Source organism: Hemiscyllium ocellatum, chromosome 34 (assembly GCF_020745735.1).
Source record: "Hemiscyllium ocellatum isolate sHemOce1 chromosome 34, sHemOce1.pat.X.cur, whole genome shotgun sequence".
NCBI lineage: Eukaryota > Metazoa > Chordata > Chondrichthyes > Orectolobiformes > Hemiscylliidae > Hemiscyllium > Hemiscyllium ocellatum.
In genome coordinates this window covers 5,614,506-5,639,238 of record NC_083434.1, presented here as the reverse complement: position 1 = coordinate 5,639,238, position 24,733 = coordinate 5,614,506, and the positions used below count along the sequence as shown (strand labels likewise).

General features: G+C 39.3%; 2 protein-coding genes across 5 annotated transcripts in view; one reads left to right on the top strand and one right to left on the bottom strand.

The window, feature by feature from the left end:
- The window catches only part of LOC132832111 (GMP reductase 1), a 121,815-nt gene extending 120,649 nt beyond the window's left edge, over positions 1-1,166 (top strand). The window contains exon 10 of one of the 2 annotated variants that reach the window (XM_060849830.1): positions 308-1,166. In XM_060849830.1, coding sequence (XP_060705813.1) covers positions 308-488 — 181 coding nt within the window. In that variant the 3' untranslated portion in view covers positions 489-1,166. The remainder of the gene's footprint in view (positions 1-307) is intronic. The other variant, XM_060849829.1, reaches the window with a different exon arrangement.
- Positions 1,167-8,212: 7,046 nt separating this feature from the next.
- The window catches only part of atxn1a (ataxin 1a), a 481,844-nt gene continuing 465,323 nt past the window's right edge, over positions 8,213-24,733 (bottom strand). For all 3 annotated transcript variants that reach the window (XM_060849975.1, XM_060849974.1, XM_060849976.1), the window contains one exon: positions 8,213-12,375. In XM_060849975.1, the coding sequence (XP_060705958.1) occupies positions 11,845-12,375 (531 nt within the window). In that variant the 3' untranslated portion in view covers positions 8,213-11,844. The remainder of the gene's footprint in view (positions 12,376-24,733) is intronic.

Here is a 24,733-nt window from a genome sequence, read left to right as displayed (position 1 = left end):
CTGCTTGGAGACAGATTCCTGACGCTTTCTGTATTCAGTCCTATGATTTGTTCTTGAAATTATAATAGCCTTTGCTGAACACTCCTTCCCTATAACATTTTCTGTAATTCTCCTCAGTGATTGTTCTGTTTGGTTCTATTTCCTATCTCAGAAATTAGCATCAGTATAGTTCAAGATATCAATCTAGGCAATTATACTATTCTGCAGATGGAACAAGGAATGGGTCCAGTCACTTTATCCTCTCTTGTTCACCTGCAGGCTCTCATCTAACAATGTAGATTACCTCTTATCTTTCTTTTCCATTCAGAGCTTCAGAAGGCAGAACAGTGGAAGTTCCGTACAGAGGAGATGTGGAGAATACAATCCTCGACATTTTAGGGGGAATACGTTCCACCTGCACCTATGTGGGAGCTGCTAAACTGAAGGAACTGAGCCGGAGAACAACATTCATCCGAGTAACACAACAGTTTAACCAAATGTTTTCTTAGCTTCGGCTTTTACGATGAAAAAAACTGAAGAGTTCCACTCCTGCAGAGATGTCTCATTCAAAAGCTTTGATGCAGTTCAACATAAATCTTCACTTTTAGATAGTACAATAATATTTTGCTGTTGCCCTGGTTTGAAGCTCTTATTTAAGAAAAAGGTTGGACCCATTGCCTCTAGAATCTGAACCTGCAGCTTGGTTTGCACTTTCTTTTCTGCATTGTAAAAAAATGTTCCATAGCTGCAATTCTTTGCTGGAAGTGACAGCTCAAGATGAAAAATCAGTAACTATTTTAACCAAATTATTTTAAACTATTAAAATTGGGGCACTGTTGCCTCATAGACAACAAAACTGAGTTTTGCATACACTGCTCATGAGTATACAATTTTTATGAAATAATAATTTATTTGAGGAATTAATTTAATGATACAATACTGCTAAAAAACTGCGAATGTGGAATGAAAAATTAAATATCTAAAACATAATGGTTCACTTCAATAATGTGTATTTCCTTCATGTTTAGTAATATTACAGGAGCAGGATTGCACTTACTAATAAATGAGACAATATCTCACCTAGAGCCCTCTGGAAACACTGTGTGCCAGTTTTAACTTTTTAAACGTGATATAGTTTCTTTTTGATATGTCACAGAGATTGAGTTAGTTTTGAACCTTTCGTTGACTGGAATTAGGCAAGTGAAGCTGATTAACTTTAAACAGAACAGAACAAAACAAAACAAAACATTGATTAGCTGCAGGATATCAATTTGTAATCCACTAAAATTAGAACTCTTTTTTTCAACCTTTAATCCAGATTAAGCAACCAAATTTTGAAATGTGTATCATATAGCAATTACTTAATAAATTGTCATTATTTTTTACCATTGCAACCAAATCAACTCTAACAGCAGCATCAAAAACATTCCATGGTGTTGATACGTTTGGAAATATTTGTGATTCTTAAACTTTATACAGAGTTGAATTATTTTTCAAAGCAACTTTTGAGATTTTTTTAAACACAACTAATGAGCCAGAGCATGTAGCAAAGATAGCAGCAGAATCCAGCTACTATGGACTACATGAATGTAGAAGTGTACAGGGTAGAATCAATCATTGCTTTTCTCCTGGTTAGTCTTCAGTGTATGGGAACAAATCTCTCAACATTTATCATGGACTGCCATTAAGTTTCAAACCTGATACTAACACTTGTGAATTTTTCGATATAATGAGCCCTCAACTTGACAGTCACATTCATAACCCTCTGCTTAAAGTGAATCTTCTTTTTGCCCACTCTCATCTAAGTTTGACTTCAAGCTTTCCAGTTAGAGTTATAGAGATGTACAGCATGGAAACAGACCCTTCAGTCCAACTTGTCCATGCTAACCAGATATCCTAACCAAATCTAGTTCCATTTGCCAGTACCTGGTCCATGTCCCTCTAAGTCCTCCCTATTCATTTACCCATCCAGATGCCATTTAAATGCTGCAATTGTACCAGCCTCCAGTTCCTCTGGCAGCTCATTCCATTCACATACCACGCTGTGTGAAAAAGTCCCTTTTAGATCTTTACCCTCTCACTTTAAACCTGTGCCTTCTAGTTCTGGACTCCCCCATCCTGGGGAAAAGATCTTGCCTGTTTACTCTATCCATGCTCCTTGTGATTTCATAAACCTCTATAACGTCACTCCTCAAGCTCCAACACTCCGGGGAAAACAATCTCAGCCTATTCACCCTCTCCCCTATAGCTCAAACTCTCCAACCCTGTCAGTTCTCATAGAATCTGAGACTGTTACGCACACTGATGTTTGTCTTTAAGCTATCTCGAGTATTCCAGTATAATCAGTCCGAAACAGACACCCTTCCTGTGTAAACACTTGCAATTTCTGCTCATAAATTGGATATCCAGTCATAACTGTCAAATTATAAATGATCCATACCAGGTAGAAGTGTGGGCTACTTTAAATGGTCCTTGTATATTAGTGTAAACACTTGGGCAAGTGCCATGGCTCAGTTTGTAGCTATCTTAGAGTCATAAATTGTGTTTCAAGTCCCACTTGAGCAAAACGTTTAGGTCAACACTCCAGTAACGTATGAAGGAAGTACTGCATATAAGTTTAAAAAATACTTGTTGGGATATGAGTGTCGCAGAAGTGATTATTGATCATCACTTATTGCCTCAAGGAAGTTTTGGTGAGCCACACTTTTGAACCACTGCAGCTCATATGTTTTTGTATTCATAGTACTTTAGTTCGCTACTGGATCAGTGCAGCTAAGAGGCTGTTCAAAGTCTGCCACTGTTCTGGAGTCACATGTAGGCCAATAAAGATTTCCCCCTCTCAAGGACCTAAGTGAATGAGATGGATTACTATGATAATCTTATGGTTTTGTGATTATTTATGAGATTAACATTTTATTCCAGAATTATTAATTCATTGATTTTAAATACCACCAGCTGTCGTGTGGATATTTGAAATCGTGTTTTGCTACATTGGTCCAGAGTTCACAATTACTAGTCTGGCACATCACCACTGTACTCCTGTCGTGGGAGGTGATGAATGATTTCAGATGTAACTTTAAACTGAAGCCCATATGCTCTCTGGTGAGCATAAATGATCACACGCTACTGTTCAAAGAAAAGCAGTGGGATTCTCCCCAGTATTTGGCCTATATTCAACATCCTGAATTCTTATCTGGTCATTATCACACTACTGTTCTGGGAGGTCTGCCAGGTGCACACTGCTTTAATTACAGTAACCTCACTTCTAAGTATTGGTTAGCTGTAAAGCTCTTTGGGATATCCCACAATTGTGAAAGGTGCTACATCTTTTTTGCAGGAACCTCTGCAGAATGAGAATAATGTCCTTTAAATGATAAGTTCTCTGTTAATTTCAGTAGTATCATCTTTTAAAATACCCACATTATCTTTGTATTTTTCCCCAAGTTGAAGGCAGCAGTTGCATACCGCATTATGATTCAGTTTCTTGGTGAAACAGTTCAGGGAAATGGCAGGTCGCACAACACTAATGATACAGACATGTCCTTTAAATACCATAGGATTTCAAGGCAGAGAAAACAGGATAAACTCAGACAATATTAGCACATCAATTTTCTTTACATGATCTGTCTCGAACCAAGCCATAATTTCTTACCGCCCATCCCCATATCCAGTTTAGACTTGACATAAATTGGAAAATTTCAGGTCAAGGGAATACGCATCTCTTTGCTGGTTCCAGGTCCACCCTTTGGTTACAGAAATTCTACATTTCCAAAACAATTGAAAATGTAAAAAGAAAATCATCGCCAGCCATGTCATAAAATGGCAGTCATTGCAGTAACCTGCAAAGTACATATTTTGTTCAGTAGCATTAAGCCCTGGTCTGAATAGTTTCAACAGAATGCCAAGGTGCAGTATTACTACAGTCGATGAACCATGGGCAGTTTTAGGGCTTGAAGGATAAATTGCATAAGAGAAAGTAAATGTACATTAACACAAAATACAAAGAAGCATCTATGTTTTACGGACAACTGCAGAATCATCTTTGCTCACTGAAAAATAGAACATGATTTTGAACAAATTGTCTTTTTCTTTTACATAAAACCTCTTAATGTATGAACCATGTTACTATGAGCTTGTTTGTATGGTGCAGTCAAGAGAAATCTCCCAAAAAAGTCTCCATTTCAAATAACCCAAGCAGTACATAATTAACCACATCACTATGAACTATAAGTGAATTGTAGTGCTTTGCATCACATGCCAGCATTCTTCCAAACCCTGTTCAAACCTTTGTCTTGGTTAACATAAAAATGTATTAAAATAATTTAGAAACATTTAGTTCATGGCAGAAGTTAATTTAACCTTAAAATCCGATGTAGTTTTAGAGTGACATGTTTAACAGTCAGCACCATTAACTTGGAGAGACAGCTTCACCTTATAGCACCAGTTGAAACTGAGGTGACAATACAGAAAACTGCAAGAAGTTCTGTCATTTCCAACTTTTGCCTAAACTGCAAGGTGATATCCTCCCTTCTCTCCAGACAATTGCTGCTTATAGCCACAACATTTTTGCCTATGTTTGTGAAATCTTCCAAGATGCAGAAATTTTTCTTAAATACTTTCTTAAACATAAACGAAGGTTACTTAGGCATCATTTAGACATGGTTTGGAAAGGGTGGACGCTAGGAAATTGTTTCCATTAGGCGAGGAGACTAGGACCCATGGACACAGCCTTAGAATTAGAGGGGGGTCAATTCAGAACACAAATGTGGAGACATTTCTTCAGCCAGAGAGTGGTGGGCCTGTGGAAATCATTGCCGCAGAGTGCAGTGGAGGCCGGGATGCTAAATGTCTTCAAGGCAGAGATCGATAAATTCTTGATGTCACAAGGAATTAAGGGCTATGGGGAGAATGCGGGTAAGTGAAGTTGAAATGCCCATTAGCCATGATTGAATGGCGGAGTGGACTTGATGGGCCGAATGGCCTTACTTCCACTCCTATGTCTTATTTCATATTTTGTGTACTTCAGTGAAGCTAGCTGCCTTACTTGACCTCTTCATTTCTAATCTTCCAAGGTTCTCTGATAATTCTAGAATTATTCTTTCCATTTGTGATCAATCTCTCATTTGCGACATTGAGATGTGAACAGTATTTTGGCGAGTGTAACTTTTATAGTTGTAAGAGAAAATGCTATGAAGTTGTGTTTTTGATGCAGAGCTTTGCTTTTCAGGAGAATCAATTGGGAGTTTGGGCATAGAGTCCAGTTATCAGGATTTCCTTCTGGAGAGACCAAAAACCCCCATGTCCACGGTCAAAATGTACATTCCTGGTAACCAGTGTTTCACAGAAGTACCAGTTTATAAAATATCTACATGATTCTACTGTTCTAGCTACATATGTTAGCATTTTGTTATAGTTGGCTTGTGAGTGTTTCCATGCAGCAATATTTTGCTGCTACTTCAGCCTTTCCTGTAATTTCTGCACCATGAGCAAATCTGATCAATTTGCTTTACAATCATTTATTTGATTAAAAACAATAGGGGTTCGAGCATTAGAATAAATGTAAAATACTGCAGATGCTAGAGATACGTTCCCCTGGTTGAGGTAGCTAGAATATGGGAGGGAACACTCTCATGATAAGAAAATGATTATTTAAGACGGAGATGTTGAGAACTACTGTGAATCTTTGGAATTTTCCACTCCAGAGGATTTTATATCATTCAATATATTCAAAGGCTTGGTGTTACGACCATGTCATTATAACATTGTATATTGTTTAAAGATGTTAATTTTAAATAATAGACATAGCATATAAAAATTACTGCCAGATGTTGCACTGCTGATTCTTGTTAGTTCATTACCAGTTAAAAATCAGACCAACTGACATGTTATCTCAACATCAATCATAAAGGAAACCTTTTAGAATTTGATTATCCTCAGACAACAAGAACTCTAGCCTTTTGACTTTATGGACAATAATGCACAAAATAGCATCCATCTTATGTTTGATTTGTATAATGGTGAGACTCCATTTAAGAACCAGAACTTACCATGAACAATTCAGGGAAAAATTCAAATTCAAAGAATAGTTTCTTTTCAGAAATCAATCACAGTTCTACTAAAACTCTAGGCAAGCTGCAGAGAGACGTAATCGCAGAACTTGTGAAGAACCAGAAACCGCCTTTCTCACAGCTGCTGTACTTTTTGAACGCCCTGACGCAAGTTACCTCTCCTGATTCAGTTACAGAAGCCTTTACAACTGCTCTGTTAAACTTCAATTATCAATCCCGTTACCTCGGAAAGAGATATCTTAAAGTAACAAGACCTGTACCAATAATGAAGTCAACTGACTTTAATTTTTAAAACTCCCGTTTATCTATTTTTAGTCTCCGTATTTGTACTCTATCTACTAGCTCTTTACCTAATAGCTTTCAGCAATAGAAGGGTCATAAACTAACCTTTGAACTCACTTGAAACTAAAACTTGTGTTTATTTTTAAAAGTGGAAATTTTAAAAACTGAAAGGAGATGAAACAAATTACATTAATTCACAATTCACTGACCAGGCTGTGGACAGGTCTGCTGGTTTCTACATCAGAATTGACAGAAGTTTGGTGTCTCATCAGATAGAGGAATATAGAGAGTAAAACAAAGAATGGCAGATGCTGCAGAAACTCATTAGGTCTGGTACCATCTCTAAGCAGAAAATAGAGTTAATGTTTTAAGTCCAGTGACAATTCTTCAGAAGCATTAGCAGTTTGGAAGAAGTGGTAGTCATGCTGATGATGGCGGTGGGGGTGGGAGTGGGGGGAAATAAGCGAGAAAAAGATGAAAAGAAAGGAGATGGTGGATAGGTGGAGAAGAGGGCCCAGAGAGAGACACAAAAATGGTTATATAGACAAAAGGATTGTTTCTCATAAGCCAAGCAAGGGAGTATAGGTAGTTCAAAATGGATTGGCTGTGCTGAAAGATGAGATGATGTTCATCTAGCTTGCATGGAGCCTTACTGGAGAAATGCAGTAGGTCTGAGAACAGAGCGGTGTGTTGCATGGAACTGGAAGCTCTGCCACATTGTTGTCTTACAGATAGCACATAGGTATTTGGTAAAACAGTCTGCATTTGTCTCCTTAGCGTAGAGGATACCACACTGTGAGCAGGGAAGAAGGAGATTAGATTGAGTGAAGTGCAGGTAAACTGCTGCATCATCTGGAAGGTGTTTCTGGGGCCACCTTCCACGGTTGTATGAGAGAAACCATGGGGATGTGGTGGGAGCAGAGCAGTTGTGGATCAGGGTGTCCCAGAGGAAATGATCTCTGTGGAACATTGTCAAAGGAGGAGAGGAGAATGTATATCTGGTGAGGTATCATTGTGGACCATGTGCCTGAGCTCTATCTGAAAGCTTAAATGGAAGAAACAAAATTAAGACTGGCAGATATTTAAAAGAAGGATCAAAATGGGAAGAGAATTCACTGTCTGAAATTGTTAAACTCTGTATCAAGTTCAGTAGACTATAAAATGCTGAATCAGAAGATGAAATGCTGTTCCTCAAGCTTGTGTTAAGCTTTACCACAACACTGCAGCAAGGACAAACATGAGCTTGAGAACAGGCGTCGAATTCAAATGGTCAGTAACTGGAAACTCAGGAAGCTTATGAACTGTGTGGAGGCATTCTGAAAAGCCATCACCACTCAATATGACTGGTCACTCTTCCTAATGACCGCACTGTGAGCAATGAAACACAGTAATTAAAACTGAAATAAGTAAATACACAGTGACTTGGAATGAATGTCTGAGGCACTGGATAGTGAAGACCAGCAGCCGATTCTTATAAAACAAAGAAAATGATTAGGTAACTATTTTAAGAAAAGACATATTTTGATCAGGAGTCTTAACTCCTGGCTTCTAAAGTTTGGACAATGGCAATTGCAATGCACTGTTATTTTCTTTTAAGCTTGTTCCTTATACGATCACAAATTCTACCCTATATTTGTCTTCTCATTTTTCATTCTTTATTTTACCAACTTCTTCACAAGAACATAATATTACAGAAATCTGATTGTAACAAATTGGTATCACCGTCTTTACTGCATGAAACGTTTTGCTTTATACCTACTGTGTGTGCTGCAGCTGAACTGCTCAGTTGCCTGATAAATCTATTTGAAGTTAAGTGATTGATACAAAATGCAAAATAAAAGAACTGGAAACAAGCAACTAGAGGAAACAGTTGCTGTTGGCACTGTTATTTTATTAGTACGAGTATACTGAAACAATAAACTTGTACTGGTATACAGACAATTTCTTTAAAACAAAATTTGTTCAAAGTCTGGATCAAATATTATCATCATAATGAAATAACTTCTAACTAGAAAACCTGCAAGCACCATCAAAGAAAGGGACCATAAAATTCAACAGACCCGAGTGTATCCTACAAATAGACACACCACGATTAGAAAATAGAATATGAATTCTTCCATTTGTATAATTGTTTAAAAAAAGCTAGTGCAAGTACAATATTGTACACTGGAATTACATAGAATACGCACGTGTACGGAAAACGTCCCCCTTTCACAATGAAAGCTCTTAACTACGTATTTATGCACTGAAAAATCTCTCTCCTCATCAGTAAGGTGCAAAACATTTTTCCCGCCCCCATTTTCCTGCATCTACTGGCCATTGCCATTAGGTGACCACAGCTTAGTCAGTCCATGAAGAAAACAAAAAAGACAATTACCGCCTCTAATTGATTCTCAATGGAAGACTTAGAACTTTCAATAGGTACTAACAACCAAAAACATAGCAAACTCAGGAGCAGCAGTTCATATCTGGGACTATTCACAAACTGGCTGCACATCTAAAAGCCTCTTTGTACAGTACTTCATTCTTGCCACAGCCTGAACAGATCAATCTCCTGGACATTACAAATTAAAATATACAACTAAATTTAACCTTCAACTTCTTTAATGGTACCCCCCTCAAATATATTACAAGATATGAAAGTCAAAGCTAGTTTAAACAGTATCCAAGCCTTTCAAAAACTGAGTAACCTTCCACCAACATTCAAATCTCCATGTGCAATAGCTTCATGTTACCTGTACCAATCGATGAGTGAGCCTTCACTGTTAAACCTTTTGAAAGCAATTTGTTTACAAAGGTCCCAACCAGATACAGCACTACGACAATCTGATCAGTAAGGTAACAATATTTGAGGCTAGGTTTGTTAAAAAGAAATTAGGCTTCAGAGTTAGTGAAAGTGCTGCTTCTGGTTACATCAGTGTTCCACATGCACACCAGCCCCATCCCTGAGTAAGAGGTGTGAAAGGGTCTCTCCAATCATCCTGTCCAGACAAATTAAAAAAGGTGTGGTAGGTGGAAATCTCTATTACTATAGGAACAGTCAGTAAATATTTGTAACTGTCTACTTACAGGTGGGTTTACCCTGACTACCTTTGTGCGAATTCTTGTTTTATTTTTGTCCACTACAAACTTTTAAAAAATAGCCTGCTGTCAGTTAACTATTGCGAATCAGATTTTGTAGAGGCACACGGCTGATCTGATTATAAATGAAAAAAACTTTCCTTGTATTCTGATCCAGCTACGTTTTTTTTTAAAAAAAGAGGAGGCCAGGGACTCAGTTTAAAAAAGGCAGCAGTACAACGAATAGCAAAAAACGCAAATAATAGTTTTGCAAATGTAAGCTAAAAGATGTGAACTTTTTGACTAAACTTGGCACTTTTAATAAAAGGTTATTGCACAAGCAAATAAATTCAGAGCAACAGGCAGTTGGATTGAGTATGACCTGGCATGGTTCTACATTTGGAATTCCTACTTATAAATCAATAGAAAACAAGTAACTAAATTTTTCGCATTGTGCCTGACTATTTCCTGTAGTGTTTCTTCAGCAAAACCAGTCAGTTAAATGAGTCCCTGCTTCCAGGCTGGGGAATAACAAAATCACCTGTTTAAATGTATCGTGGTACTGGATTATTTTGGCTAAAATCTCATATGTATCTCTGTACTCCATTGTTCTTCCATTTCAATTACCTCTTACCATCTGACGTTAAGAAAAAAATAAAAGAATGTGACTGCCCTGAGCAAGTTAATGAAAGGGCTGATGCATTTACTGAGCAGAATTAACATGTTATCATTAGGAACCCAGCACTAACCAAGCAATGTGAATGTGCAAAATATTGAAAACCTGCCCAGCTATTTTGGTGCATGGTTCAGAGGTTTAATTATGATAAGCTACTACGATACCCAAGCCTTTTGACCCAACATTTCCCCTCCCCATTAAGATCTCAAAACAGCTTTGGAATATTATCTTAAAGATGCAACTGCCAGCTACAAGTTAAGAAATGAGAAAGTTTCCAAAGCTAGCTAGCCTTCAAGTTACTTGCACAAATTAAACAAGCGATCAGCCCCCTGGTCACTTCCAACAGTTTTCAGTTTTATTTGAGAACCTATTATGAAAAAAAAACTGCATTTTCAAAGGAGGCTTTGTTCATTTTAAATACTGCATTTTTGATGAATTACATTTGAATTGTTGTGTTGTGCTTGGAAAAGCACTGTGTATGTCAGACTAAAAAAGAATCTAATTTAAACTCTACTTGAAGATGACTGAAAGATTTGAATGAGTAAAATCCTGTACAAATTCTTAGAATCATAATATATCACTGGTGTACACTGACATTCCTGTGTAACATATAATTAAGCAGATAAGAAACCTTTTTATTACACTATTTGAACCCATCTTTAATTTTTCAAAGATCTGTTTATTGAGGAGCTTGATATTTTTTAAAATGGCAAGTTACTAGGAACATTTACTGGTATAATTTTGAGCTGTCCTAAGAGAGATTTAATTTTATAGATATGACAGACTTTTGAGACAGCCACTCAACTTGATATCCGAAGAAACACTGTGGGAAGGTCCCAATGCTAAGGCAGGCCAAACAATGATCGCTACGCCTTTTTTTTTTTAAAATTGCCCCTTTTTTTAAAAAAGGTAGAGAGAGAAAACACAACAACTAACAGATTCACTGCATGATTGTTGACTCTCAAGGTGTGCAAATTGTCAAATGCTTTAAAAGTACAACAGTTAACCACTGGATAACCCAGGATTTCTCTTCCAGATTCTGTTTTAACTCTCGGTGGGATCTTTTCCCATTTTTGAAGCATTACATTTAAAAAGTGCTTTCTGAACAAGCAGTCATCAGTGGACTGCTGCTACCATACATAATCATTCACACAAGAATCAGGATCAATGATTCTCATTCTTCCAGACAATTTGAATCTACAATTCGTTCTAGACAAATCATTCTTCAGTTCCCTTTTCCTTTACAGTTCAGTATCTAGCTCTACATGGATAACAGTGTTTACAGATAATACTAAACTTGTCATTTTGGTATGACTTTGAGCATTCAGACCAAGATACCCAGTAAATAAATATTACTGAATTGCAAGTGCTTAAAGACCATCCTGCCACTTCGTTGTGTTGCACAACATTCAAGTGAACGTAGGGAAAACAAAAAGGAAGTGGCACCAATCATTACTAAATATGAACTGAATTTTTAAGAAATTAAAAACAGTACCAGAGAAGACATTAATGGATTCTGATCATGATAGGAATAATCCTGGTGAGAATTTTCTTAAGAGCATTCACTAAGCAGTGAACAGTCAGAACTATGTGGAAAGAACAGTTACCAGTCTCCTCCTTAACACCATTTGAAGATATTACAACATGTTATTAACAAAAAAACTAAAATAACAAGCAGATAACATGTAAATACTGGGTTTTTTTTTTCTAGCTTTAAGTCTACAGTACAGTATTATAGATTTTTAAATTTTGGAGCTTCCACTGCTCCCCGAAGTGCCTTCACTTGCCTACGTTGGACCGTCCTTCAATGCAAATCTTAACCTCCTGAGGAATGAAGGAAGGCTTGGGAAGATTCAATGGCTGCTCTTCATCTGTTTTCTCTACTTTCCGTGTTTCAGGAGCAGACCACCTCCTTTTCCTTGTTGGAGGCCGCCCGACCTCTGTATTATTGAGCCAAGACCTTGCAGACTGTACTGTAATGGTTTCAGAAAACTTCAGTTTGCAATTTTCTGACACAACTGGTACACTTCCCTGCACGACCCCATTCTCTCGCTCCAAGTGCCGGGGCCTGTTCTCAGGTATACTATAATTCTTTGGGTGCTTCAACAAAACACCAGTTGAGTCAACAGCCTGTCCTTTCTTGACAGAGCCATTTTTTAGATTTTTCAGTGTAAGAGATATGCAAACATCACCAACAGAAAGTTTTGAACATGGCAAACCAAAGAGTTGAGAGGTTCTGTCCGGGCAACATGACGACCAGCCTTTTCCGAAAACAAAAAACGGGTGTTCCATCAGAACTTCAACACTGACCTAGAAATTAAATTCAACACAGTAAGTCTTTATGCAGCATATAAGACATTAGCTTCATTAATTACACAAGCTTAGTCACGATTAATAGTTAACAAAAAAAAACAATAGCAAAAATGACAATTATTTGTTATAGTTTTAGATATCAAATGAAAGTGGCTACATGAAATAAAATGACCCATCTCTCTTATTAAGGAACTGAAACATGCACACAGGGTTGAAGTTGTAATGGGGATTGGTTTCTTAATGACACGGCCCTGTCTCAAATGCCTTTTAAGGCATCATGACTATAAAGTGAATAATGAGATTTGTAAAAAGTAAAATTAACTCCAGATTTGGATTAAATTCATCCATTCCTCTGAAAGCTGCAGCATTCATTGAAATCATAGTAACAAGTTACAAAAAACCAAGACCAGTTGAAGGAACCCTTCAATCATACCTGCACACAGCTACATCAAAACTACTATTTAATCTGAAAACAAACAGCCCCTATTAGAAACCTTTTACCTACTTGTTTCGGGACCAAAGGGTCACAATGCAGAAATGCTGCAGGTGAAAGCTAAATTAAGGCTCTCTATTGTATGATTAAAATTATGTTTGAAACTTTGCTGCTGATCACTCTAATCTTGACAAAGATATAAATTAATTTTCAAAACTTGTCACCATGGTAACTGTATAGCTTGATTGTTGCAACTGCAGATTTACTATGCTATTGTTGGGCCAAAAGCAAAATCACCAATCATGCTTCAGTCCACAGTTTTGTACGTTATGAGCAGAGTTAGCAACGTGTTTCACACGATCTCTTGATTATATACAGATTCTCAGGTATTTAAGGTGCTAGCATGTAATCATGCTGTAATAATTACAGCAACTTTTATTGACCACTTCACTTAACTGTGGAAAACATCCTGAGGCACTTCAGAGAGAGGTGGAAAAGAAGAATAGAAACAGACTCAAAGGTATAAAGCTAAGCTGGGACAGTCAACAAAATCAACTGAAGAGATTAGTTTTCCTCAAGATTTTAGAAATGAAGTAAAAAGGGAGATAAAGAGAGCAGGCAGCTTCCTCCAATGGTGGGTGAAAGATGAAAGGCGCTCTCTCTCAAAGTGAATTTGAATTTCTGGACACTGCTACAAGCGCTTTGGGTAGGTCCCTGACAAATACCAAACAGTGGCAAAAGCTGTAACTAGGTTCAGTCCAGAGAATTAGTTCTTTGAGTTTGATATTTTATGTTAAAAAATTGCAAAGTGCAAACAAGAGAGCGCTGCAGGATGTAAGAAAACATTTAGACATGAAACTCATTCAGGTATCAATGGACACAAATTCACTAAACATTACATCATATATGTATGTAATATAAATTATTATATTTAATTATGTATAATTCATTCATATGCACTATAAAAACAGAAACGAGTTGAATAATCAACAGAGGGCAAAGATCGCATCTTGCATTCATTCATCATTGACATTCAGCAGAATCAGAGAGTTCTTCAGAATAAACAGCAGAGGGAGCAAGGAGAATAAAAGCAAGGGGCACAACTTGTGGGAGTGAAGGCCTGGATACCAAGCTACGTAAAAACACACCACCAAAATATATCAACAAATGGAAAACCAAATGACTGATCATGTCAAGCCCAAAATAAATGAGTGACAGAAAAGTAGTATAAATAACAATACAAGCCTTGCAATAATATATGAAATGGGGAAAAGAGAGCATCCATCTCATTTCATTTCTAGTGTTTATATAGGCTGAATATATTTATTTAATGATACAACACTAAAGTGCAAACCTTAAACTTTGAAACCCTTACTTCAGAAGCAATCCAGGTTAGTGATAGGAAAAAGAACCATTTAAGCAATTTAGTAATCAAAATTATGTTTTAGCATTGCTAACTGACCCCTTCTAACACAGAAGAGACATGGCCACAAAATCACCGCTTTGGAGAGTTAAAAATCACACAACACCAGGTTATAGCCCAACAGGTTTATTTGGAAGCACACTAGCTTTCGGAGCGTCGCTCCTTCATCAGGTGGTTGTGGAGTATAAGCTTGTTGGACACAAGTTTTGCAAAAGTTTACAGTGTGATGTAACTGAAATTATATATTGAAAAAGACCTGGATTGTTTGTTAGGTCTCTCATCTGGTTTCAGATTTTTCATATGTAAATTCCAGAACTTTCCTCAAGTTACATTCTCAAGTGAACTTTAACAATAGATGCCTGTTGGCCCAGATAATGTATTGAAGGTGTGAGGTGCCCTGTGCGAGGCTGTCTGTGCCCCCAATGTTCAGACTGATTCCAATCTAAAAAACAGATTTACAGAATCTTATATGCATTCATGCAGTTTTTCAGAAAACTAAAATGTAATCGCACAAGGAGATATGAGTGTCTGTGAGACAGTATGTGCGTGAGTGAGAGTGTAAAGGGGTCTAAGTGTGTGAGAGTGGGAGTGTAAAGGGGTCTAAGTATGAGAGATCATCTGCGTAAGAGTATGGGTCTGTAGGAGGGCGACAGTGTGTGTACGTGCACGTGCAGTGGGGTCACTTGTAGTGTGACATGAACCCATGGGAATCCAACCAGGACCTGGGGTTCATGTCACACCACAGGTGACCCCACTGCACGTCACACAGACAGACACAAACACATTCCTACAGACCCATACACTCATGCAGATGAGCTCTCATACACAAACTCTCTCTCATAACGCTCACATATACACTCACCCTCATACAGACTTACACCCCTTTACGCTCTCTCACTCTCACACACTCTCACAGATACTCATACCTACATTCTCTCTCTCTCTCTCACACACACACACACACACACACACACACACACACAGAGTTTGTGGGGTGAATTTGTACTTGCAGAATTATATTTTAGTTTGCTGAAAAACTGCATGAATCCATGTAAGATTCTGTAAATTCCTTTTTTAGATTAAAATCAGTCTAAACATTGAGGCACAGACACCTACAATGCATTATTTGAGATGACCTGACACCGATTGTTAAAATTCACATGAGAATGTAACTTCAAGAAAGTTCTGGAATTTACCTATGAAAGAACAGAAACCAACATGTCTATTCTCAAAGATGAGAGATTGAACAAACAATCCAGGTCGTTTTCAATATATAATTTCAGTTACATCACACTGTAAACTTTTTCTACAAATTTTGTGTCCTATGATCTTATACTCCACAACCATCTGATGAAGGATCAGTGCTCCACAAGCTAGTGCTTCCAAATAAACCTGCTGGATTATAACCTGGTGTTGTGTCATTTTTATCCACCCCAGTCCTACACTGACACCTCCACCTCTTTGGAGAAGTTGTCTAATTGTCATGAATACAAACAGCAAGTGCTGGAAAAACTCAGCAGATCTGGCAACATTTGTAAAGAGAAGCAGAGTTAAATTTTTCAAGTCCAGTGAAATCATTGTATTGTGTGGTCTTCTCAGATCAGAGAAATACGGTCGCTCTAAAAAGAGCTTTTGGCCGACTGTTTATTTCTTGGCTGTTGTTTTCTTCACCTGCTTTACCATTTGTCCTGGGTTTCCAACAGCGGCTTCTTCCACCCTCCTGCTGATACGAAACATGACCTGGGACCAGGGCTTCTCCACAGTGACCCTGCCACCACCTGAAGTTAACTTTATCACAGCGAAAGATGCCCCTGTGAGCACCACAGCCAGCCACAAACATAGCACAGGTGGAATCAGCAAGCACTCAGAACCATTGCTGCCATCAGCATATGCTTAGCGGGTGATGACCATGGAGTTGTACAGCACAGAAACAGGCCCTTCGGCCTAACTCGGCTGTGCCGACCAGGTTTCCTAAACTGAACTAGCCCCATTTGCCTGCATTTGGCCCATATTGGTCTAACCCTTTCCTAGCCATGTTGGCTAAAACACAGGAACCAGAGTGTACACAGATGGGCTTCTCTCTGATTGGAGACAATTTGGAAATAATATCCCTCAGGGATCAGTGTTGGGACTCTTGCTTTTTCTGACTTATATAAATGATTTGGAGATGGAGGTGTTTGCAGATGATATTAAGCAAGAGAGAATAATGTGAGGATGATGCTGAGCAATTTCAGAGGGACATGGGCAAGTTGGCCAAACGCAGACACTGAGGAGATGAACAAGCTCTGAAGGGACACTGGACCCAAAACATTCACTCTGCTTTCTCCCCACAGAAGTCAAGTATTTTTCCCAGCAATTTCTGTTTTTGTGTCTGGCTCATATAATCCAATGTAGAGGAATGTGACCTAATGAATTTTGGTGGGAGAAAGAATATGGACACAATGGTAAGCATGAAGGTGAGTACAAGAGCAGAGGGACATCAGGGCTCATGTGCATGATTGTCTAAAGGTGGCCAAGCAAGTTAGATCAGTTATTAAGAAGGCTTATAGGATTTTTGAGTTTATAAAGAATAAACCCAAGAGAAGGGCTCATGAAGAAGGATTCATGCCCGAAACATCGATTCTCCTGCTCCTTGGATGCTGCCAGACCTGCTGCGCTTTTCCAGCAACACATTTTCAGTTTATAAAGAATGGTAAAGAATACAAAAGGGAATGATGTGAAACCTTTACAAATCATTGGTCAGACCAAATTTGAAATACAGTGTTCAGTTCTGGGTACCTGAAACAGGGCACAGGAGGTTTACTAGAATGATGCCATGGATGAGGGATTTTAAATACAAGATTAGATAAATCAGGCTTATTCTCTTTGGAGCAGAGAAGATTAAGAGGTGACCTTATTGAGGTGTTCAAAAATATGAAGAACTTTGACAGGGAAATGAAGGATATTCTATTCCCACTTGTAGGTATGCCAGTAGCTAGGGCCCACAACTTCAAGGTTGTCAGCTAGAGAGCTAGGAATGAGAGGAGGAGAAACTTCTTTACTCACGAGTTGTTAGGATTTGGAATGCACTGCCCGAGACAGTAGTGGAAATGGATTCTATCGGTGATTTCAAAAGAGACTGGACATATATTTTGAAAGTAATTAATTTAGAGGACTACGGAGATAGGGCTGGAGAATGGGACTACCTTAGTTGCTCTATTAGAGAAGTGTACAGAAACAATCACCTCCTCCTGTCCTGTAAAATTCTATGATTCAATATACCATTTTTAGAATTTTGATTAAAACAATAGCATATGGGTGGTGGTAACTTTTGTGTAGTGGTTCTGAAATAATAACTAGGCCACAGAGTCTTACCAGAACCGTGGCCTAGTTCAGTTTGTGTCAGAGCAGAGAAACAGACTACCTCCCCTAATGTTAATCAAATATCGACTTGACTGTGGTAGTTTACAAAAAGAAAAATGGATGAACATAGAACAGTCCACGACAGGGGTGGCACGGTGGCTCAGTGGTTAGCACTGCTGCCTCACAGCACTAAGGTTCCAGGTTTGATTCCAGCCTCAGGCAACTGTGTGTGGAGTTTGCACATTCTCCCTGTGTCTGCGTGGGTTTCCTCCGGGTGCTCCGGTTTCCTCCCACAGTCCAAAAATGTGCAGGTTAGGTGAATTGGCCATGCTAAACTGCCTGTAGTGTCAGGCGAAGGGGTAAATGTAGGGGAATGGGTCTGGGTGGGTTGCGCTTCGGCGGGTCGGTGTGGACTTGTTGGGCCGAAGGGCCTGTTTCCACACTAAGTAATCTAAAACGACAGGAGCAGGCCCTTTGGCCCACCATAAGCTAAACTAAGGCTAAACAAACCACATCTACCTGCACATAGTTCATAATCCTCTCTCCCATGCCTGCCTCTTAAACAGCACGATCGTATCTGCTTCTATCACCTCCCCTGGCAGTGTGTTCTAGGCACCCACCATCCTTTGTGTAAAAAAAACTTCCCCCTCTCACCTTAAATCTATGCTGCCTATTATTCTCATGTCCACCCTGGGAAAGATCGCCAATTATCCACTACATCCATGCCTCTCATATATGCTTCTATCAGCTTGCCCGCAGCCTCCAACATTGAAGACCATTAGCTTGCTTATGGTTTGAGATAATTAAGGATTAATTTTAGTTTAGAAAGCCCACAGATTAAAAGACTTTAGCACTTCAGAGGATACCTGACTGAGGTTAGAAGAAAATATAGTTTCTCTCTGAGAGAAGAATATTCACCCTATTGGGATTATATCATAGACCTCCTCTCTCTCTCCCCCCTCCCCCCCAGTGGGGGTGCACTTTGGAGCTAGAGATGATAATACTATTAGTTTTAAAATAGTGATGGAAAAGGGTAGACCAGATCTAAAAGTTGAAGTAGTAAATTGGAGGAAGACTAATTTTGATGAAAATTTGGCAATAACTTTCAAAAGGTAATGGGGGCAGATGTTTGCAGATAAATGGACAGCTGGAAAATGGGAAGCCTTCAAAAATGAGACAACAAGAATCCATAGACAGTATATTCCTGTTAGGGTGAAAGGAAAAGCTGGTAGATGTAAGGAAGGCTGGATGACTAAAGAAATTGAGGTTATTGGTTAAGAAAAAGGAGAAAGCATATGTCAGGTATAGGCAAAGGTGAGGACTGCAGATACTGGGAACCAGAGTTTAGATCAGAGTGGTGCTGGAAAAGCACAGCAGGTTAGGCAGCATCCGAGGAGCAGGAAAATTGAGGTTTTGGGCAAAAGCCCTTCATCAGGAATAGAAGCAGGAAGCCTCCAGGGTGGAGAGATAAATGGGGGTGGGGACAAGGTTGCAAAGAGTACAATAGGTGAATGGGGGTGGGGGGGGGGGGTGATCTAAACTCTGGTTTCCAGCATCTGCAGTCCTCACTCATGCCTAGTTGTTTTAACCTTACTGTGAATCCTCTTGCCAAGGATGCCTACCTTGAAGAAGTTCTCCTTCTCTCTCCACAAGTATCTCAGTGAGTCTCTCTCTCACTGCAACCCCCAGGTCATCTCCTCTTTGCTACCTTCCCCCACCCTCCTCTCTGACCTATCACGTCCATCCTTCGCCCCAGCACCCCCCTCTCACTACCCCCCCTCCAATTTATCTCTCCACCCTGGAGACAAGAGAGATTGAATGAATCCTTAGAGTATAAAGGCAGTGGAAGTATCAGGAGGGCAAAAAGGTAGCTTTGGCAAATGGGGTTAAGGAGAATCTGAAGGGATTCTATGAAAACATAAAGGTCAAAAGGTAACTAGGGAGAGAATAGGGCCCCTGAAAGATCAGCGAGACAGCCTGTGTGTGGAGCTGCAGGAGATGGGGGAGATACTAAATGAGGATTTTACATCAGTGTTTACTGTAGAGAAGGACATGGAAGATATAGAATATGGGGAAATAGATAGTGACATCTTTAAAAATGTCCATAATACAGAGGAGGAAGTGCTGGATGTCTTGAAATGAATAAAAAGTGGATAAACCTCCGGGACCTGATCAGGTGTACCCGAGAACTCTGTGGGAAGCTAGGGAAGTGATTGCTGGGCCCCTTGTATCATCGATAGTCACAGGTGAGATGCTGGAAGACTGGAGATTGGCAAACGTAGTGCCACTGTTTAAGAAGGGTGGTAAGGGAAAGCCAGGGAACTATAGACCAGTGAGTCTGACCTCGGTGGTGGGTAAGTTGCTGGAGGGAATCCTGAGGGACAGAATTTACATGTATTTGGAAAGGCAAGGACTGATTGGGGATAGTCAGTATGGCATTTTGCATGGGAAATCGTGTCTCACAAACTTGATTAAGTTTTTTGAAAAAGTAACAATGAAGATTGATGAGGGCAGAGTGGTAGATGTGATCTATATGGACTTCAGCAAGGTGTTTGATAAGGTTCCTCAAGGGAGATTGGTTAGCAAAGCTAGACCTCATGGAATACAAGGAGAACTAGCCATTTGGATACAGAACTGGCTTGAAGGTAGAAGACAGAGGGTGGTGGTGGAGGATTGTTTTTCAGACTGGAGGCCTGTGACCAGTGGTGTGCTACAAGGATCGGCGCTGGATCCACTACTTTTCGTTATTTATATAAATGATTTGGATGCGAGCATAAGAGGCACAGTTAGTAAGTTCGCAGATGACACCAAAATTGGAGGTGTGGTGGACAGCAAAGAAGATTACCTCAGAGTACAAGGGGATCTTGATCAGATGATCCAATGGGCCAAGAAGTAGCAAATAGAGTTTAATTTAGATAAGTGTGAGGTGCTGCATTTTGGGAAGGCAAATCAGGGCAGAACTATACACTTAATGGTAAGCTCCTAGGGAGTGTTGCTGAACAAAGAGACCTTGGACTGCAGGCTCATAGATCCTTGAAAGTGGAGTCGCAGGTAGATAGGATAGTGAAGACGGCATTTGGTATGCTTTCCTTTATTGGTCAGAGTGTTGAGTATAGGAGTTGGGAGGTCATGTTGTGGCTGTACAGGACATTGGTGAGGCCACTGATGGAACAATGTGTGCAATTTTGGTCTCCTTCATATCGGAAGGATGTTGTGAAACTTGAAAAGGTCCGGAAAAGATTTACCAGGATGTTGCCAGGGTTGGAGGATTTGAGCTATCGGGAGAGGCTGAATAGGCTGGGGCTGTTTTCCCTGGAGCGTCGGAGGCTGAGGGGGGACCTTAAGGATATTTTCTAAAATCATGAGGGGCATGGATAAGATAAATAGTCGAGGGCTTTTTTTTCCCCCTGCAATGGGGGAGTCCAGAACTAGAGGGCATAGGTTTAGAATGAGAGGGAAAAGATATAAAAGAGACCTCAGGGGCAACTCTCTCACACAGAGGGCGGTGTGTGTAAGGAATGAGCTACCAGAGAAGTGGTAGAGGCTAATACACTTACAGAATTTAAAAGGCATCTGCTTGGGTATATGAATAGAAAGTGTTTTGAGGGATGGGGCAGGTGCTGGCAAATGGGACTAGATTAGGATATCTGGTCGGCATGGATGAGTTGGACCAAAGGGTCTGTTTCTATGCTGTACATCTCTATGACTCGATTGGACAGTTCAAGGAAAGTAATTAACTTTGGAAGTTTCACAAAATAAACTTTTACACTGATATGAGATCTGCAGGTTATTAAAAGCTGAGAAAGTCTAAGCTCCTAGTTTTGAGAAAACGTTCTAGTTCAAAGGAATGAACAGAGGGAATCAGTCAACTCATGTTTAAAAATTTGAAATAGTGATGTAAATTCTCTAGATTTAAGTCTCTGTAATTAATAGCATCATGAAATTGGATAAGATGTTCTTTTCAAATCTTTCAAATAATGCTCTTTATTTCAATAGCGTGGTGTGTTTCCTTTATCTTTTGTGTCATAAACTTCTGTTGTTGAAGAAAATGTTTCAGTGAATCGGCATCAAATAATTTTTTTTGTTTAAACCTATTTGGCCAGATTTCATTCTGGGACTTGGCCAGTAGTACTATCAGCTGGATTATAACTATTGGACAGATTATTCTTCCTTACAATTTCAAATTCAAAAAAAGGCAGCATAAAAATACTTCCATTTAAAGATCAATTAGTTTGTAACATGTGTATTTTTGGATGAACTCAAATTTATTTGTTGCATTGTAAGAAAGACATATGAAGATATAGTAAATTAATCTATAAGCTTCAAGGTAAAGTTAAACAGCATATTGACAACATCCCCAGCAAACCTACTCCACCTACCCTAACACACTGAAGAAATGCTGCTTTTAACCTGCTGGAATAGTTTTTCATATGTTAGTTTACATAACACATTGGATTTATTGTTAAATTGAAGCAATTGGTATTTAGTTAGGTCACTTAATGCAACACAAAACAACCAAGGGTCCTTCCTGTGGTGTGGTGTGGTGTTGGTGCCCCTACCCCTGGACCACCTGTTCCACAGGTGGGCAATGTCGTCTTTGAACAGACTGACTACAAAAATACATTACATTTTTAAAAATTAAGAGGAAACCACCAGGTCAAGTGAGATTGTAATCTGTAGACAAAAGCCAGAGTGATAGGTTCTTTCTCTGAAGTCTGTTAGTCAAACAAAATGGAATTTTGTAACGATCTGTACATTTTCATGGTACTTTTTTATGATACTATACCAGAAAGTGTCAGATGGTATCAATTTCAAATTTGAAATCATGTCTGGTGGTTTGGTATCCCAGTACTGTAAACCACTAGGATACGGTCCAGTTGTGCAGTTTGTCATTACTGTGAATTGTATAAACACTGTCTCCAGGTGCTGTAAAAAGCACACGTGCACAAAGAGGTCAGTGAAATGTCTACTAGACATCTTCATCATTGACAGAGAACTGGAATTTAACAAATGTTACATACAAGTAAAGTTTAGCCTTCTAAAATAACTGCTGCTGCTGCTGTATTAAATTGAAATGATCTCCATTGAAAATGAGCATGGCTGCAGGAAAGGAAATAATTTTATTGTGAGTTCAGTTCAGGTCAGAGATATGTGGGGCTCTGAAATGAGCTTTTGGCTTCAGAGTTTAGCATTTTGAACAATGTATTTCTTGACTGATGCTTTATTCGCTAACGATTTCCTGCCTGCGGGTTTCATTGCTGACTTGACCATTTATCCCAGGCTTTCAACTTAATGATTGAGCATTGCTCCACCTTCCTTTTGATGTTGGACCTGATCCAGAACCAGAGCTTCTCCGCATTGACCCTGCTGCCAGTCAAAGGTCATGGCTAAGGTCATGCCCTTGTGATGTGCAACCAGACACAATCCTTTTTCTGGTTCACAGTACGGTGGAAGCAGCAAACACCAAGTGTTACTGGTGCCTGCAGTGCATCAGAAGTTGATGCCCATCTTTGCTGCCGGGTTGGTGTTTTAGAATACATGTCTTTCTGATACACTTTTCAAATACAGGTTTGGCTCAGTGTGTGCAATGCTTTTTTTGTTGAGCCATCACTGACAAGAGCAACATTCGTCACCCTCCCTAAATAAACGTAAACTGTTTTTCTCTGTGATAATGAAGTACTTTGTTTTCTTAGATTATTCAATTTCTACACAATATTATAATAAACTGTTCAGAAACGTGATGGCACAGCACTGGTAGTGCCTCTGGGCTAGTAATCTAGAAGCCCAGCAAATGCTCTGAACTATCATTTTCAGTGGGCAACTGCATTGCTATAGGTGTGGAGTCACATGTAGGCCAGACAGGTAAGGATTGCAGATTTCTCTATATGAAGGGCATTAGTGCACCAGGTGAGCTTTTACAACAATTAACAGCAGCTCAGCAATCACTATTACTGAGCTTATATTTATAGTGGAGATTTATTGACTGAATTTAAACTTCACCAGTTGACATGATGGGATTTGAATGCAGACCCCCAATCCTGTTTGAAAGAAGAATAAAGGACTAGAACCCAACATTTCACAAAAATGAGATGCCAACCTGGTGAAGCTACAAAACAGATCTGCTTGCATGCCAACTGATAGAGAGGGTTTAGCAATTCTAAAATCAACAGCCCTAAGACATCTCGCTGTGAATGGCAGTGGTATACTAAACAACTCACTGGAGAAGGATCCACTCTGACAGGGAGCCCAGCACATCAGTGTAGAGATAAGCCTGAAGCATTCGCAACAATGTTCAGCCAGAAGTGCCAAGAGGAAAATTTATCTTGGCCTCTGCCAGCCTTGAATCAATTTGATTCAGTTCATGTGATATCAAGAAAAGGCTGCAGACACTACATAATACAAAGGCCCTGACAACAATCCAGCATTCATACTAAAGATTTCGACCCCAGAATCTGCTGTAGCCCTAGCCAAGCTGCTCCAGCACAGCTACAACACGAGCATCTATCCGAAAAAAATTTGGAAAACTTCAAAGGCATGTTCTGTAATAAAATGTTCTAAAAATACTTGCATGGGCTCATCAAACTTATCAAGTATTCAAACCACAAGGTTAGGAAAATCTCATCTATCTCCAGTATATGTGAAATGTTAAAGGAGTAAATTGGAATATCTCTCTGGACATTGACGTAATATTAAAGAGTTAAACTCACTGAGTGAACATTCTGGAAGTGGGTGGGGATGACACTCAGACAAGAATGCAAATCACCCCTACTCCAACTGGACAGTCATTTGCTACTATTCCCAAATTAAATTATCATTCAATCTCTTCCATTCAGAAATGCTGACTAGCCATCCCCTGAAGTTAGAACACCTCACACCTGCATTGTCTTGGGGAATCACTGAGTCAAGAAATCATCTGCCTAACAATTCCCCAGGATTAGGGCATTAGCACTTGCATTATGTCGGAGGATGATCTCATCCTGCCATTGTACCTGGGGTAACATGTGACTGGGGGTTGTCTTGAGTGGCATGTGACTGTGGGGGAGTGGCCAGAGCAACTGTAAGCATGGCCAACTGACCTGTATAAAGGGGATGTATTTGTTCAGGGCCTCATTTTGACACATGCCGGGGAGGGGTCACCTAGCTTGTACAAACTTTAA